At 41.3% G+C, this 19,145-nt stretch overlaps 1 protein-coding gene across 2 annotated transcripts in view; it reads right to left on the reverse strand.

Moving 5' to 3' along the window:
* Positions 1 to 12,526: 12,526 nt before the first annotated feature.
* RAB2A (RAB2A, member RAS oncogene family) overlaps positions 12,527 to 19,145 on the reverse strand; it is a 90,684-nt gene continuing 84,065 nt past the window's right edge. For both annotated transcript variants that reach the window (XM_055318304.1, XM_055318307.1), the window contains exons 7-8: positions 15,875 to 15,943; positions 12,527 to 13,867 (exon numbers count right to left, since the gene is read on the reverse strand). In XM_055318304.1, coding sequence (XP_055174279.1) covers positions 13,772 to 13,867; positions 15,875 to 15,943 — 165 coding nt within the window. In that variant the 3' untranslated portion in view covers positions 12,527 to 13,771. The remainder of the gene's footprint in view (positions 13,868 to 15,874; positions 15,944 to 19,145) is intronic.

Here is a 19,145-nt window from a genome sequence, read left to right on the forward strand (position 1 = left end):
CTTAATAAATGACACAAACCAAAGATTTGGGGGTGGCCTCTCAAGTTGCAAAAAACTTTTTTAAATAAAAATTTCCACTGCTAGTAATACAGTACAGAAAACAGAACAGTCTTGAGGTCTAGTTGGAATATAAATTGGTACCTTTCTTTTTTCAAAGGTTTTATTTGTTTATTCATGAGAGACACAGAGAGAGAGGCAGAGACACAGGCAGAGGGAGAAGCAGGCTCCTCGCAGGGAGCCCAGTGTGGGACTTGACCCAGGACTCCGGGATCATACCCCGAGCCAAAGGCAGAGGCCCAACCACTGAGCCACCCAGGAGTCCCATCTTTCTTTTTCTTTCTTCTTTCTTTCTTTCTTTCTTTCTTTCTTCTTTCTTTCTTTCTTTCTTTCTTTCTTTCTTCTTCTTTTTCTTTCTTTCTTTCTTTCTTTTTTCTTTCTTTCTTTCTTCTTTTCTCTTCTTTCTTTCTTTCTTTCTCTTTCTTTCTTTCTTTCTTTCTTTCTTTTTCTTTCTTTCTTCTTTCAGATTTTATTTTTAAGCAATGGCCACAACCAATGTGGGACTCAAACTCATAACCCTGAGATCAAGAGTCGCATGTTCTGTAGACTGAGCCAGCCAGGTGCCCCTAAATTGATACATTTCTGGGGAGAAATTACATATACAGAATCTTTAAAAATGTCTATACTCTTTGAAGATCTTCTACTTCTAAGAATGTATTTTATTTTATTTATTTTTTTTAAAGATTTGTTTATTTATTCATGAGAGAGAGAGAGAGAGGGAGAGAGAGAGAGGTAGAGACACAGGCAGAAGGAGAAGTAGGCTCCATGCCGGGAGCCCAATGCAGGACCCGATCCTGGGACTCGAGGACCGTGCCCTGGGCCAAAGGCAGGCACTAAACCGATGAGCCACCCAGGGATCCCCATAAGAATGTATTTTAAAGAAGTAATTGTTTAGGTGTCCAAAGATTTAGCTCTAAGAGTGTTAACTGAGTCTTGATTATTGTGTTCAATTATTTATAACCCTACTCAACAGAAGGAGAGAAGTAGATAAATTATAGCACAGCCACACAATGAAGTACTATACAGCCATCAAAATTATGTAGAAAATCAATGAGGTCACATTTATTGAGTACTCACCATGTGCCAAGTAAATTTCAAGGAACTTTAATGCAATAGTGCATTTCACCTCCCTGCTACCTTGTGAGGTAGGGCAACCATTACTTCCATTTTGCAGATGAAGAACCCGAATGAGGGGGTCCAATCCCTTGCTAGTATGTGGGGGAGCCAGCATCTGAACTAGACAGCGGGGCTCCTGTGCTTACATTCCTGATCATTACAATTAAGGGGCTTATGTAACAACAATGGAAAAATTTATAAAGTGGAAGAGGTGAAAAAGAGTGGTATGTGCCGTATGATTCTATTTTCATTAAAGAATTTATGAATGTATCATCATGGAAAAACTGGAAAGAAATAGAGCAAGATGCCAAGTCGTTTTCTCCAGGTGCTGAGGTTTTAGGTCATTTGAAGAGGCTGTGGGTGCCCTGGTCCCCACCCCCACCATCACCTGGAGTCCTTTATTACAGGCCATAAGTTTGCTAGTCTCTCTGCTTAAGGGCAGGCCTGGCGCAGTACAGGGCAGGCTAGAATGTGGCAGCTGATTCCCCAGAGCAACTCCCAGTAATGACAGAAGTCACCCTTGGCTGGGGTGTGTCCTTGTCAGTTTCTTAGAGGGTCCTCAATGGGAATGAGCCCTGGGAAAGCCATAGCCATAATGCACCCACCCAACAATGCACCTTCGTTAGCTCACTTTCTTCATCCTTCCTTCCTTCCTTCCTTCCTTCCTTCCTTCCTTCCTTCCTTCTTTTTTTTAAAAAAATTATTTATTTATTTGAGAGATTGAGAGAGAGCTGGAGCAGGGCAAGTGGCAGAGGGAGAGGGACAAGCAGACTCCCTGCTGAGCGTGGAGCCCGACCTGAGAGCATGATGGGAGCTGAAGTCAGATGCATCACCGACTGAGCCCCTCACCCCATCACCCCCGTTAGCTTTTTCTCCTCCTCTCCCTATCTCACTTCTGCACACCCTCACTATACTCGTGGGGGCACTAACCCTCCAAATTACTTGCATTCAGATCTTGTTCAGACTCAGCTTTGTGGGGAATCCAAACTTGGAGACTCATTTTAATTCTTCACGTTTTCCTTGTGTTTTCTGCAGCAAACACTGCATTTTAACAAGTTATAAAGGAAGATAGTGTTGTTGTTGTTTAAAGGAACTTCCTGGACATCTAGTTAAGCCAAGTGGATTGAGCACATGCCCTTATCTCCCTCCCAAGACCTCAATAAATGCGATTAAAGGAATCAAATATACAAATACACACGGGCAAAGAGGAGGGGAGGAGAGGCAGTGGACAGGAAATGCCAACAGTGTATGGACTCAGCAGAGTGAAAGCCATGAGCAGCGAGCCACAGCCACCGCGGCAGGTGAGCCGGAGGTGTGGGGCTGGCCTGCACATCACCTCAGTACCGCAGGGTCGGGGGCCAGCCTCCATGCCTCTGCGCACAGGAGCTGGAGGCTGACAGTGGATGCAGGCTGCAAGCAGGGGGTGAAAGCAGGGCTGAGAACTCTGAGGAGTTGCTTATGAGGTGGGGACAGGCAGGACACGGGAAGGTGGCTTTTATATAAGACTTCTAACACTATTCGACTTTTTGGAGACTATGTGCATATATAATTTTAATGATTTTTAATAAAGACTTTATTGATTTGAGGGAGACAAAGAGAACACAAAGGGGGTAGCAGCGGAGGGAGAAGGAGAAGCAGACTCACTCCTCACTGAGCATGGAGCCCGGTGTGAGGCTTGATCCCAGGACCCTGAGATCATGATCTGAGCCGAAGGCAGACACTCAACCAACTGAGCCACCTAGGCGCGCCTAATTTTAGTAATTTTTAAATAAAACACCAAAGGGATATTTTTATTATTTAAATATGGGAAAATCAGGACTAGGTTGGTGCCAAGTACCATTAGATAATCAGGTTTTTAAAAAATATTTTATTTATTTATTCATGAGACACACACACACACACACACACACACACACAGAGAGAGACAGAGAGACAGAGACACAGGCAGAGGGAGAAGCAGGCTCCATGCAGGGAGCCCGACGTGGGACTCGATCTCAGGACTCCAGGACCATGTCCTGGGCAGAAGGCAGGCCCTCAACAGCTGAGCCACTCAGGCATCCCTAATAATCAGTTTGATAAATGTACATACTTGCTCATAGCAACAGTATCCCGATCATCAAAAGGTAGAAACAGACCAAATGTCCATCAGTGACCTAAGGACTAAGCAAAGTGTGGTGGACACACACAGAATATTAAAGTATAAAAAGGAATCAAAGTACATATCCACTGCCATGTGTGTGGACCTCGAAAACACTGTGCTGAGTGAAAGAAGCCAGGCACAGGAAGCCCGTATCGTATGACTCCACTTACATGAGCTGTCCCAAACAGGTGGATCCACAGAGAAAGAAAACAGATTTGCAGTCACCAGGGGCTCGGTAGAGGGGTTAATGAGGAATAACTGCTGAATAGGTACGGGGCCTCCTTTGGGGTGATAAAACTGTTTTTAAACTAGATAGAGGGGATGGTTGCATAGAGTGTGAATGTACTAAATACTACTGCACTGTTTCCCTTAAGATGACTGATTTTATGTTGTGGGAATGTCACCTCGGTTTGTTTGTTTTTAAGATTTATTTATTTATTTCAGAGAGAGAGAGAGAGAGAGAGAGCAAGCAGGAGGGGCAGAAGGAGAGGGAGAGAGAGTCTCCAGCAGACTCCCCACTGAGTGCAGAGTCCAACGTGGGGCTTGATTCTCCTCCGAACCTTAGATCAGGACCTGAACCCAAACTGAGAGTCCTTTGCCTAACCGACTGAGCCACTCCGGCATCCCAATGTCACCTCAGTTTAAAAGAAAGAGAGAGGACGCCTGGGTGGCTTGGTGATTGAGCATCTTGCTTTTGGCTCCGGTTGTGTTCTAGGGTCTCAGGATCGAGTCCCACATCGGGCTCCCTGCACGGAGCCTGCTTCTCAGGCTGTATCTCTGCCTCTCTCTCTCTCTCTCTCTCTCTCTGTCTCTCATGAATAAATAAATAAAATCTTTAAAAAAAAGTATTAAGGCTAAGTAAAGAGTGGGAAGGCAAGAAGAATTAGAAAGCACAGCACCGCACATGTCACGTTCTGAGGAATTTTGTTAGGCAGATGGGCGATGCTGGCTGACAGGATGACACGGGCCCTGGGACCAGGCAACTCCTGGGAGACACACACGACAGCCCCATGAAATCATGGAGGCGCAAGGGGCAAAGGGCCTGGGTTCCAATGGGCCTTGATTACACAGTGAGATATTCAGAATCAGGAAGAGGATTATTCCATGTGCTGAGTTTCTCTCCAGGGTTAGGTGACACAGACAAACCATTAAAAGAGCATCTTTACACCTCTTTACACCCAGCGGGTTCCTGTCCTTTGTGCTGTTCCTCAAATCCCAGCTTCATGGTAAACACATATTGGGCTGAGTAAAGAGCTAAGTGCTTCTCTTTCCTACTCTCTAAATCCGTAACCCACAACCCCACTCCTTACCTCTGAATTGCGTTCCCCGTCTCCCAAAGTCATACGGTGAAACCCTAAACCCCAGTACAGCACAATGTGACCTTATCTAGAGATAGAATCTTTTTTAAATTTTCATTCATTTATGATAGTCACAGAGAGAGAGAGAGAGAGGCAGACTCCATGCACCGGGAGCCCGATGTGGGATTCGATCCCGGGTCTCCAGGATCGCTCCCTGAGCCAAAGGCAGGCGCCAAACCCCTGTGCCACCCAGGGATCCCTAGAGATAGAATCTTTACAGCAGGAATGGGTGATCGGATGCCATAGGGGTGGGCCTTACTCCAGTACCACTGGTGTCCTTCTAAGAAGGGGAAATTTGGATACAAAGACACACCTAAAGGGAAGATTATGTGAAGAGACACCGGGATAGGCGTCCAAGACAAGGAGAGGGGCTGAGCAGATCCTTACAGTCCTCAGAAGGCCTCAACCCTGCCGGCACCTTGATTTCCAATTTTAGCCACCAGAACTGTGAGGTGATACATTTGTTGTTTAAAGCAGAGCTGTCGGGCAGCCTGGTGGCTCAGCGGTTTAGCGCCGCCTGCAGCCCAGGGCCGGATCCTGCAGACCCGGGATCGAGTCCCACGTGGGGCTCCCTGCGTGGAGCCTGCTTCTCCCTCTGCCTGTGTGTGTCTCTCTCTCATGAATAAATGGATAAAATCTTAAAAAAAGAATAAAGCAGAGTTATTTTTCTTTTTTTTTTAAGCAGGCGCGACACCCGGTGTAGGACTTGAACTCAAGACCCCGAGATGGAGAGTCTCACGCTCCACCACCCGAGCCGGCCAGGCACGTACAGCGCAGCCGTTCGGGCTCTTAGGGCGGCCCTCGCTAACCCGCAATCCGTGACACAGCACCCCTTGCTCTTCACCCCATGTGCCCACTGTCCGCAGCGGCCGTCACGTGGGACTCCGCGTCCTCGCACACTAGGTTTCCACGGGCGGGTCCTGGGGATGCGCGACGCTGGGCCCGGCGCTGCCCTCTGCCTTCTCTGACCCTGGCTGCGGAGGGGACGTCGGATTCCCAGCGCTCAACGTGAATCTCCACCTGCGGAGGGCTGGGGGGGGGTGAGGGGGGGGTAGAGGGGCGGGCGAGGGGGGTCCAGGCCAACTCGTGCGGCGCGGGGAGGCTGGAGCGGAGGCCACTTACCAAGCTCCTGTAAATGGGGTTTCTGCGCGGCCTACAGCTCCTGGGGACCCGCCTGTGGCTATTTTATTTTTATTTTTTTAAATATTATTTTATTTATTTATTCAGAGAGAGAGAGAGAGAGAGAGAGAGGCAGAGACACAGGCAGAGGGAGAAGCAGGCTCCATGCCGGGAGCCCCACGTGGGACTTGATCCCGGGTCCCCAGGATCACGCCCTGGGCTGCAGGGGGCGCTAACGCGCTGCGCCACCAGGGCTGCCCCTGTGGCTATTTTATTTTTTTATTTTTTTATTTTTTTTATTTTTTATTTTTTTTTAATAAATTAATTTTTATTGGTGTTCAATTTACCAACATACAGAATAACACCCAGTGCTCATCCCGTCAAGTGTCCCCCTCCGTGCCCGTCACCCATTCACCCCCACCCCCCGCCCTCCTCCCCTTCCACCACCCCTAGTTCGTTTCCCAGAGTTAGGAGTCTTTATGTTCTGTGTCCCTTTCTGATATCTCCCACACATTTCTTCTCCCTTCCCTGTGGCTATTTTAATGCAAAATTAATGGTCAACTAGAAGCCGGCAGCGCCCAGGGTCTGTGCGGGCTCCCCCTCGGGCTGGGGCCTTCCTCTGGCCTCAGTGCCCCGCAGCTTGCTACCACTATTCAGATGATCAGGATTTCAGCATCTGAGACTCAAAACACAACCCTCTTGGTCAGCTCCCCCCCACTTTGTAATTTGTTCTTTCTCGCTCATCCCCACAAACAGGAAGGCCATCGTTTCTAGAATTTGTTTAATATTTCCACTTTCATCTCATCATCATATGCATCAGATCACATTTCCTTTGACACCTGGCTTCAAATTTTAAGCTAAATTCTGGGTGTAATGATAAAAATTCTTTTTTAAATCTTATTTAATTAATTAATTTATTTATTGAGAGAGAGAGAGAGAGAGAGCACAAGCAGGAATCCGGGGAGGGGCAGACTTCCTGCTGAGCAGGGAGCCTGATGTGGGGCTTGATCCTGGACCCGAGATCATGACCCAAGCTGAAGACAGCTGCTTAACTGAGTCAGTCACTCAGGTGCCCCCAAAGATCTCTCGTTCTGAATAGCACCTTGATGTGTAAATGAAGCTGAAGCCGGAGGATGTGTATCCCTAGAGAGTAACCCTACTTCTCTCAGGATGAGGTCTACATGTGCTGGGCAGTGAAGTGGCCGTTACCCTCTCATAAGCCCATGGCTTCAACACAACCTTTCATTGAAGGTACAGAGACAATCCAACAAAAAACCTCTTCACTCACAGGATATAAGGGATGTTTCAATCTGCTAGGGTGGCTGTAACAAAGGGCCACACACTTGGGTGGCTTAAAATAGAAACTTATTCTTTCAGTTCTGGAAGCTGGAACAAGCTCCAAGTCAAGATGGCAGCAGGGCTGTGCTCCCTCATACCTGGAGGGGAATCCTTCCTTGCCTCATCCTAGCTTCTGGTGGTTTGCTGGCAATCTTTGGCATTCCTTGGTTTGGGGCTGCACAACTCTAGTCTCTGCCCTGTCATCACGTGGTCTTCTCCCTGTGTGTCTCTGTGTCGTCACATGGCTATCTCCTCCTCCTCCTTCTTCTTCAGTATTTTATTTGTTCATGAAAGACACACACAGAGAGAGGCAGAGACACAGGCAGAGGGAGAAGCAGGCTTCATATGGGGAGCCTGACGTGGGATTCAATCCCAGTTAAAAAATTGTAAGGCAAGTATCTATGTAACCCCCATTCAGGTCAAGAGAGAATCTCGCTGGTACCAGAGAAGGCACCCCGCCCACCCTGTGTACCCCTCCATTGTCAGAACCCTTCCCCAGAGTCCATCCAGCATCCCACGTTGAATTTAGTTGTCATGTCTCCTTGAATCTGTGATACTTCCTCATTCTTTATCCTTCAAGATCTTGATATTTTTGTAGAGCACTAGTCATTTTTTTTTTAAAATAAGATTTTATTTATTTGAGACCAGGAGAGCACAAATAGGGAGCAGAGCAGAGTGAGAGGGAGAAGCTGATTCTGCCCTGAGCGCAGAGCCCAACTTGGGGCTGGATCCCATGACCTAAGCCAAAATCAAGAGTTGGAAGCTCAACTGACAGAACCACCCAGGTACCCCACTAGTTGCTTCTTTCGTAGGAAGTGTTCCTCAATTTAGGTTTGTCTGAGGTTTCCTAATGATTACATTAAGGTTCTATTTTGGGCAAGAATCCCACAGAACAGCGTTATCATCAGTTGATCCATGATGTCCTCACGTCTTACTGATCATTTGATGAAGGTGGTGTCAAGTTGGCCAACCAGCAAGTTAGTATTTTTCCTTTTGTAATAGTATCTTGTGGGGATGCACTGAGCCTATGTATATATTCTGTTTCTCGTCATTCTTTTGCCCACGTTTAGCCTTCATTAATGACTCCTATCTCTAACAATTCCTGTGGTTTTGAGGATTTTCTGTTTACATTATGCCTTCCAGCTCTACTAACTGGTATTCTACTATAAGGAAAAAGTGCTGCTTTCTCACATTTCTTTATGCAACTATTCATTTATATCATGGATGTTTATTTTATCCCATAGTTTACAATCCATTACTAGCATGAATTATTTTTTGCAAAGCATTCCAGATTTGGCCATCAGAAGCATTAAGTTGGCTCCTGAGTACATTTTATGAGCACTCTTTTTTTTTTTTTTTTGCATCACAGATGTTCCAGACTTGTTTTAAAATTTCCCTGCCCCAGCCTTAAATCAACCATTTCTCCAAGGAGCCTTGGTTCCTTTTATAGGGGAAGGTATTTAGAAACCAGTATCTGTACACTTGGTGTGCTCACTGCTGCTGGGGTGTCTTTACTTTTAGATCTTCCTTTCAGTAGACAAAACTAGGAAAGGTGTACACATATTCTCACTCATCTATCTGTATTTCTCTACACACCCGTACATATAAAAACCATGAGTTCCTAACACCTTGAATATCATTCCACTACCACACAGTTCATTGTAGTCTTTCCCAACTTTTATTTGTAACTCCTTTTTTTCCATAATGAAAACAGATTTTCATTATGGATTTTTCATTATCCACAATACATTTATTTGCTCAATCTAAATACGCAAAAGCTATTTTTATAATTGCTAACCCATATCTCTTTACTAACTACAGTGTAACTGTGTATAGTTCATTATGTTTTTAGCCTTATACAGTCATAACCTGTTTTCCAAAGTTGCTGGTTGTTCGCTAGTTTTCTTTCCTGTCCCCTTCATGGTGATAATGTCATTCGTTTATAATATAGGCAGGTTCATTCATTACTTTATATTCCATTTTGAGTTCCCTGAACATCATGGTTGATTTTAATTATTTTTGGAATACTAGAAATACTACTATGGTCCTGAGTCAGAGCTAAACAAAAATGTATACTGAAAGAGGGGGTCACTTGTCCCAAATACCCCATTCCCAATCCTTACTTTCCACACTGAAGCCACTCACCCTCTTTTGGGTAACCAGTCTCATTAGTTTCTAGTTTATTCTTGCTGTTTTTCTTTTTTAAAGATTTACTTATTTATTCATGAGAGACACACAGAGAAAGAGAGAGAGGCAGAGACACAGGCAGAGGGAGAAGCAGGCTCCATGCAGGGAGCCTGATGTGGGACTTGATCCCAGGTCTCCAGGATCACACGCTGGGCCAAAGGCGACGCTAGACCACTGAGCCACCCAGGGATCCCGATTCTTGCTGTTTCTTCTGCACAAATGAGCAGATACATGCCTATCTTTATATATTGCCTTCTTTATTACATGGTAGTAACCTGTAGACTCCCTTGCACTTTGCTTTTGTCACTTAATGTATTCTGGACATAGTGACATCCATTCAGAGCTCTTCCTCATACTTTGTACAGCTGTGTAGGGCTCCCTTGAGTAAACATATCAGTTTCTTCAATCACCCTTACGTATAGACATTTAGGTCATCTCCAATTATTTTGCAATTACAACCAATATTGCAGTAAGCAACTTTGTGCATATGTGCTTTTGTACTGTTGGAAGGGTATTTTTCTAGAAGTCAGATTGCTGGGTCAACTAGTAAGTGTATTTTGGTTTTATTAGGTATGGCCAAGTTCCTCTTCAGAAAGGTAGTACTAGTTTGCACTTCCACGAGCAACATCTAAGAGTGTTTCACCAATAGAATCTGTTGTCATACTTTATTAAACTTCCAATCTCACAGGTGAGAACTGATATCTGCTTTAATCTGAATTTCTGTATGTTTGAAATTTTAAATTATATTTTGGGAAATTTAAAAATCCATTTTGGGTGAACTATTTTTTTTCTATCAGGATTTTGGTCCTCTGTCCTTTAAGAGTTGGCCTCATGGTGTTGGAAAGCTTATGAATACTGAATACGAAAACTGGCCCTTTAAAGTTTTCCATCATGACTTCAACCAAGTACTATTATCTAGTAAATACCAATGCATGGGGTTAGGTTCCACTTTCATTTGACCATGAAAGCTCAGGTAAACTCTTCTAAGAAACACAGGTTGGTATTTCAGTTTGTCTCTGTATAGTCAATTCTTGTTTACTTTAAACAAGATTTTCTTTGTATTATTTTTTAGCTCATATAGTCAACAAACCCTATGCTGTTAACCTTAGTACTGAGTTTTGATAGGGTTCAACTACCTATGAGAGAATGAGTAGTGTATTCCAAAGCCAGACATAAATCACTGTTTGAGTGATTATTAGGCACATTTCATTATCATTTACATTCCCACCCTCTTTACTATGAGAAAATAAATGGGGGCTATTTTCCTGCTAACAAGCTATTTTAAAATTAAAAGCAAACTGTGTATGAAGATTCAATTCAGCTCCCATGTTGTTTGAATTACATATCAAATTACATGTTACTCTTTCAAAAATGTGCTCCTGATTCAGTTGTCTTAAATTCAGAAGACAAATAGTAACACTGTCTTTATGAAGATTAGAGCTTTGGAATGTTACATGTTAAGACATTGAAAGTTGTATTTAGGGCAGCCCGGGTGGCTCAGCGGTTTAGCGCCGCCTTCAGCCCAGGGTGTGATCCTGGAGACCCGGGATAGAGTCCCACGTCGGGCTCCCTGCATGGAGCCTGCTTCTCCCTCTGCCTGTGTCTCTGCCTCTCTCTCTCTCTCATGAATAAATAATAAAAAAAAAATCTTAAAAAAAAAAAGTTGTATTTAGCTTTTTAGTGACTGATTTCCTAGCTCTTAAATGTCCCACAGATGCTGCAAAAATTGATCAAAGATGAATTAAGGACTCACAGCATTAAAGATTAAATACAGGTGCCAATATTATAGTATTTATGATAGGGATGATAAAATAAGCAAAGAGTACAAACCAGACACTAATTCTGCTTTGTCAACTGACATAAAGGATTCATCACGTGTACTCTTTAATGGTAGATGAGATTTGTTGAGAAAGTGGTAATGAATTATTGAGACCCCTGCAACCAAGATGGAAGCAGATTAAGGTTGTTGTGGTAGGGGCTGTAGGAGGGCTCCATCTTTTCTTAGGGTATTAAAATACATGTGATAGACTGATTTTTTTTTTTTTTGTTTTTTACCATTAGCTTCTCCTCCTATACTTGATTTTTATTTTTTTAAAAGATTTATTTATTTATTTATTTATTTATTTATTTATTTATTTATTTATTTATGATAGACACACACACACACACACAGAGGAGAGAGAGAGAGAGAGAGAGAGAGAGAGAGAGAGAGAGAGAGAGGCAGAGGGAGAAGCAGGCTTCATGCCGGGAGCCCGACACGGGACTCGATCCCAGGACTCCAGGACCACGCCCTGGGCCAAAGGCAGGCGCCAAACCGCTGAGCCACCCAGGGATCCCCTATACTTGATTTTTAAAAGAATTAGGGGAGAGAGCATGGAAAAGAAACATTAAACTTCTGGAAAAGTTAACAGTGGCTTAAAAATAACAATTTCCAAAGAATCCTCCCCTTCCTGGTATAGAGCAGAACAAGTCATAGCTGTCCAAACCTTTTCTATTCATCATTAATGACAGTGGTAAGATGGTAAGATAGTGAATTTTATATAACCACTTTAAGGAAAGACAGGTTTATAATGACAACACTCTTGACTTCCTCTCACCTTTCCCTCTGGCCTCCAGGAGCTAGTTAAAACAAACCTAAGATAACATTAGGTGACTTCCCACAAGAGTAATGTCAAAGCGTTGACATAGTATTGCTGAATCTTTAGGGAAGATCCACAGAAGGTTGGAATTGGTGGGTGAATTGAAAGTAGTTTCACACTTAGAACTTCTTTATAAACGCTTCTTCTCCTTCTTCTTCTTTTTTGTTAAAGATTTTATTCATGAGAGACACACAGAGAGAGGGCAGAAACAGGCAGAGGAAGAGGCAGGCTCCATGCAGAGAGCCTGATGTGGGACTCTGGGACTCGATCCTGGGACCATGCCCTGAGCCGAAGGCAGATGCTCAACTGCTGAGCCACCCAGGTGTCCCTATACACCTTCCTTATAGTCTAAATGCAATGTGCTCTTGTGCTCTTTGAGAAGTAGGAAATACTTGCTTACATCAACAGTAACAAAAAAAATTTGAGTATTGTGAAGAACGCGATCACATTTAAGGAACATTTTTAAAAAGGGTGTTAAACATGCTGACCTTTAAAAAAATATGCTCAAATAAATATATGTGAAAGCTGTGGATGGACTAAAAAGGTACATTTAAAGAAATGATGTGGTCATAATAAAAAAAGAACACTTTTATACATAGGATTTTATTTTGCACTGCTGTAACAATTTCATTATAGACCAAGGGGGGGGGGAGAGAGAAAAAAAAAGGATAAAACCATCACACTGAGTAAATTACTAAAGCTTTTCTACTTTTGACAGGATTTTCCATCTGGTAGATTTATTGTCATATCCCCTTCAAAACAGACAAGATGCTTACCATATTTTAAAGATTATAGGTTGCCACTGAAAGAAAAATTTTACACAGTCACTGTACATCAAGGTTGAAAAACTGTCCTGCATGAAAAATATACTTAGAAATCATGTGAATAAAAGCAAAAGAAAACATTATTGTGTTTAAGGAAAGATTAAAGTCCTCATAATGTGCCATCTAAATGTGGACATTCATTCTTCTTGGAGTCGCTTAGGTGTAGGGAGTTCTTGCTTCTGCCCATTTCACTCATTATACTGTGTTTCTACCCAACAGTATTCATTAAGGCAAACAAATCCTTTTCTGAGGAGGTCTTAAAGAAACTGTGGACATATAGCAAACTTTTGGCATTAAAACAGGTTAACACATACATAGCCTTTAGTAATGTACATTAAGCATATTTTCTTGGACTAGTGACAAGAAAAGATGAACATGCTTGTTAACAATGTCAAAAAGTTTAAAATTCAGTGTCCAAGCAATTCCTAACAATGCTTCTGTAGCTTTAAGCTCTAAACAGTATAGAATTTATGCAAATGCATTAAAGAATTCAAGCTTGGCAAATTACACCCAAGCAGGTTAAACTGTATATACAGAAAGTAAATGATAAATACAGAATTAAAAGAGTCCTTCTGGTTTTCCTTATAGCCTTGAAAATTGACAAACTTTTTGAGGACAGTTCTAGAATATTAAACATTAGGTCCACAGGTGTCGGGAAACCTAACCACACAAACTGATTTAAAATACTCAAGATGACTTTGTAGTGTTTAATACAGTTCAGTTCGTAGGTAAGGGCACAAGACAACATTTAACAAAAATAATCACATCAATTGACCTAGAAATCAAATGCAAATAGATATGAATACAATCTCCAAAATCTGTCTTTTTTAAGTGAACATTAACCATTTATTCAAAGTTATACAAGAATTTCGAAGGATTAGAGTCTCCTGTGACATAAAGCCATTTCAAATAGTTTCATGTCTCAGCTGAGCAGGAGAGAGTGAAAGAGGAAGTGAGGAGCCACATTTGGGCAGCGAGACGGTAAAAATGGACTCAACAGCAGCCTCCCCCGGCCTGCTGTCCTCCCTGATTGCCCGCGTGCGTGGCATTAGTAGCAGCGTGCTGAGGGCCAATTTTAATGCCGTTTGCCTGAAAGGAGGAAGGGGAAAGGAATAAAAAAAAAAATGTTAAAGGAACCCGACCAGTGTGGTTTAACTAAATTTAAAGAATTCCACTGAATTCTTAATGACAAAATTTTACCGAACAACTTCGGAAAAACATACATGAAACAGATGTATACAACAATTAAAGCAGTGTCTCTTAGGGGACTATTCCTTCCTTTTTAAAAACTAATCCCGTGGAAATATTTCTGAAAATAATTCTTTATCACACCAGGTACTTAGGAGGCAACGAGACCCAGGCAATGCTGCTTTCCAGGGCATTCTCACTATGGAGAAATTGTTTAGAACGATTACTGCAAGTAATCTTTAAAAGATAAAAACATGCACAACCCGGTACTGCTCTAATACAACGTAAAATCTTTTCTCTAGACAGCATTTCTGTTCCATGTTGAATCAGCTGTACAGGCTAAAGGCATATGAGTGTTCTGTGTCATCAATAATTTCTATGATCCCCAAAGACATGGCAGCTTGCCAAAAACCCACACACAGAGTAGTTCTTTCATTCATCAAACTCACACTTCTGTCTTAACCCTCACTCCCTCAAGTGGATTTTACCTAAAAATACAACACTTTGAGAAAAGTAATACAGTAGCTTCAGAAATTAAGCTCTTAAGGAAACTTTACGTCACAGTAAATCTCAGATTTATAGTGCTTGGCAGTTGTTCTGCAACAGTAGTAGCCTTGGGGTTTCTGGCACTAGCTCAGTATTGACAGCAGCTGATGTGGTTTCTTTTCGCTCTTTTGACTCCTCTTTAATAAAAAGCATGCCCTATGGCTCATTGGTTTTGCCCCCTCTGGGCTGGTAGCAACTTCTTGAGGAATCAAGGAGTCAGACTTGGCATCGGGCCAAATAAATCGCACGGCCTGTTGGCTCCTGACAGCACATTACAATCAAAGCTGCACCCAGCCCAGTAAAGCAGTCAGCTACTATATGAAACCAGACAGAAACGATGAACGTGCCCTTTTAAACAGAGGCCCAATTACTGTTCAATTTATATGGCATTAGTCTCTGAAGGGCGTTGTCTTTAACTCAAAATCTACCGCCATAAGCCTAGAGGATAGGATTTAGAAAATATATTACTCTAAATGAAAGAGAAATGAGAATATCAAGTACTTTTTGGAAACCTTAGGCAAACGGTTGTCTTAGCAGAGAATATCGAGGGAGATATAGAAGAGCCTCGTTTATGGATAGGCCGAGAGGTACATGTGCAATAAAGGATTCCTAACAACGCTTTCCTAATTGCAACTGTGGGAGGAATAGGGGTTTTTCCCTCAGAAGCACAAAGTCTTAATATGGAATGGCAAAAAAATTTATGTAAAAGTAAATAATATACCATACATCCACATAAACATTCTGAAATAAGTAAGTGCACAGCAGGGATTTAGGTCAGAAATAATAACCTTTGGTAAACACTCTGAATTACATGCTTCAAAGCTGTTTTATCCTAATCATATTCATCAAATAATTTTACAAAAAAGAAACAAAAACAATGCCAATTGCTAATTATATATATTAGTCTCCTGAAAACATGGTATACTGAGAGTAATTTCCAAATTGGGTATTTTCTCTCTTTCATACTAGACAACAGAGAGAGCATCTTGCATCAGTAACATAGTTCGTGCATTTACACACTAGAAAATTATTCCCCAAAGCAGATGACACCATATGGACATGTGGCTGAAAGTGGATTTTCTTCTCTCTTTGGAGGGTTTTTTTCTTTTTGCATTGCTTGCAATAAATGGTCACTTATTTTCACAAAGTGCTGCTCTACTAGAACATAAACATTTATCTATTATAGAACATACAACAAATTTTCAGTTAGAGGATTATCAATTAATCATATATTAACTGACCTCATAGACTCATTTTAAGAATTAAAAAAATGTAAAATCATGAATCCATGTAGTAATTAAAATTCAACTCTAAATTAATATTAGCCAACATCTGCTTATCTATCTATCTATATATATATACCTCATTATTAATGTCAAAGACTCCTTCTTGGATTTTCTCATAAATTTCTTTTGCTGTATTAATAAATGCCTGAAATATAAAGTAGAGAAATTGATTAGAATTATTTAAAATTGCAACAGTAAAAGAACATTATATAAAAACTAGAATATCATAAGGTTCCGTGTAAGAACTCAACAAATATACAGAATATTAATTAATAAGGACAAAACTGTATGATCACTTCAATAGAGGCAGAAGCAGCATTTAGCAAAATCCAACAACCTTATGATAAAAACACCCCACAAAATAGGACTAGAAGGGGACTTCCTCAACAGCATTTATGAAAAACTCACAGCTAATATCATACCAAGTGGTGAAGACTGAAAGCTTTCCTAAAGATCAAGAACAAGGCAAGGACGTATACAAATGTTCATTATTAGCATCAATAGCCAAGAAGTGGAAACAACACAAAATGCTTATCTACTAATGAATGAAAACCAAAATGTGGTTTAACTTTATAATGCAATGTTAGTCATAAAAAAATGAAGTATTAATTCATATTAAAATGTGGATGAACCTTGAAAATATTATGCTAAGTCAAAGAAGCTAGATGTAAAAGACCACACATAGTATGATTCTATTTATTGAAATATCCTGAAGAGGTCAATTCATAGAGAGAAAAAGTAGATTATTTGTTGCCAAGGGTTAGGGAATGAAGAGTGACGACTAATGTTATGGGGTTTCTTTTGGGGTGATAAAAAATGTTCTGGAATCAGATAGTGGTGGTAATTGCATAATGCTGTGAATACACTAAAACCCACCAAACAGTACTCTCTAAAGCGTAAATTTTATGGTATGTGAACCATATCCCAGAAGAAAAATTCATCACTGGAGGGGGTGGGGGGAGAGGGAAGGGGGCAGGGATACCATAATGTGAGAACAGCACACATGAGAAAAAGACATCAGGTCAATAAACTTCTGTGTTGAAACTAGCTTACTTTTAGAGGCTACTGTTCCACACAGGATCCTTTTGCCAGGAAAATGTATTACTTAATACACAGTTTAAGGGGGAAAGACTCAAAGGATGCTTATGATAAAGAAATAAAAAGCAGCCAAACTTCTTGCCATGTTGAATAAAGGCTTATCCTTTTTCCATATAGCATACTACTAGATTGGCATACTACTAGATTGGCAAAACAAAACAAAATCAGTATTAAAACCTAACCAGGGATCCCTGGGTGGCGCAGTGGTTTAGCTCCTGCCTTTGGCCCAGGGCGCGATCCTGGAGACCCGGGATCGAATCCCACGTCGGGCTCCCGGTGCATGGAGCCTGCTTCTCCCTCTCCCTATGTCTCTGCCTCTCTCTCTCTCTCTGTGTGACTATCATAAATTTAAAAAAAATTAAAAAAAACAAGACCTAACCAAATTAAGCCTCTAAATAGCAAATGAATCCACACGCATTCTCTATGTAAAATATAAGCTACTAGGGGGTGCCTGGCCTAGTCAGTACAGCATGTGACTCTTGATCTCGGGTTCGTGAGTACTAGTCCCATGATGAGGGTAGAGATTACCAAAAACACAAATAAATAAGAATAAATATTAAGATGTTTTATACAAATATTGCCAATGTTATAGAAGGTGTTTATAAACTCATGTTCTGATGATCCCATCTGAGAGATCACAGGTAATAGCATTAATATTACAAATCAGGTCCTTTTCAGTGAGCACTGAAAATTCACAAAATAAGGCTATTCTCCACTAGCACTGATAGTTTTAATTCCAAATTTAAAAAGTAAACAGGTTCATGGAGAGGAACCAATCATACCTTGCGTCTTTTCCACACTGGAAACATTTGACTGCTGAACTTGCCACCAGAGCTTTTGTTTCCTAATTAACAGGACTGATATGTTTCCACCTTTAAGGGCCTTACAGCTCCCCAGAGTAATCAATCTACTGCAGCTCAATTACTGCACCAGGAACACACCGGTCAGCGAAGGAGACGCGCGACTGCGGCAGTAGCGCAGAGATATGAATATGCATAAACTCTAAGTGGCTGATCGAATCATCAGAGAGGGTCATGAGAATTTGCAGCAAAATAATGAGAAGAATTAATCACTGCAGATTCACAAGACACTTAGGAGGTGAGTGCGCTTTTCGTGTGCGCGGGAGTTACAGTGAAGGAGAAATTGGCTTCCAGCCAGCTCTGAATTGATTCACATTCCTCAAAATTGAAGTTATTACCCTTATAAATAAGGAAAAACTTAACTTTATTTCCAATAACATGTCAATTACAGTGATGGCCTTAGAAACCAGGCTAACTAAATATTGAAGTCAACAGATTCATAAATTCACAGGGCTTGAAATCCTTAAAGGGGCACCTGCATGTGTACCTCTCCCTATAACATCAGACGGAACTACAAGATCCCATAAATGAGTTATAACTTCATATATACAAGCACTTGTATTATAAAAGCCATTAAATGTGCCGATTTATGTAAACAGACTTTTTTGTTAATCTGTTGATGCATCATTTTAAAAAGTGGCTCAAGAAAGCTATGCTGGGGGCACTGGGGTAGCTCAGTGGTTGAGCATCTGCCTTTGGCTCAGGTTGTGTTCCTGGGGCCCTATGATCAAGTCCAGCAGCACTGGGCTCTCGGCAGGGAGCCCGCTTCTCCCTCTGCCTGTGTCTCTGTTTCTCACGAATAAATAAATAAAATCTTAAAAAGAAAAAAAAAGAAAGCTATGCTGCTTGAAATTTTTTAAGTCACTACTAATTTTATGACTTGATAGTACTTAATACTTTATTAAGTGCCTTTAAGAACAGTTGTACCCAATGGACTTAAGATGTATTTTGTGTCTGAAAAAACATGTAATTAATTCCATTACAACTGAAGTACATAAAATGATTTTTTTGATGAAATGATTTTCTTTCATAATTCTTATCATCTCCATGAAATAGTCTTTGGACAATGCTATATTTACTTGCCATCCAACTGAGGATTATATGTTGAAAACACAGAAATAAAAATATCTTCCATTCTCTGGGCATATTATAAAGAGAATATTATATAAGTGGGTTATTTTATGTATCTGATGGCAAAATTAATTATATTTAATATTATCAAATAACTAACGATCAATTTTAATGACTCCTCAGTTTAAAACCCAATGTGACAAATGCAGACATTAGTTCACATGTTTTTTTTTATTTTATTTTATTTATGATAGTCACAGAGAGAGAAAGAGAGGCAGAGACACAGGCAGAGGGAGAAGCAGGCTCCATGCACCGGAA

Source organism: Nyctereutes procyonoides, unplaced genomic scaffold, assembly GCF_905146905.1.
Source record: "Nyctereutes procyonoides isolate TBG_1078 unplaced genomic scaffold, NYPRO_anot_genome, whole genome shotgun sequence".
NCBI classification, from domain to species: Eukaryota; Metazoa; Chordata; class Mammalia; order Carnivora; family Canidae; genus Nyctereutes; species Nyctereutes procyonoides.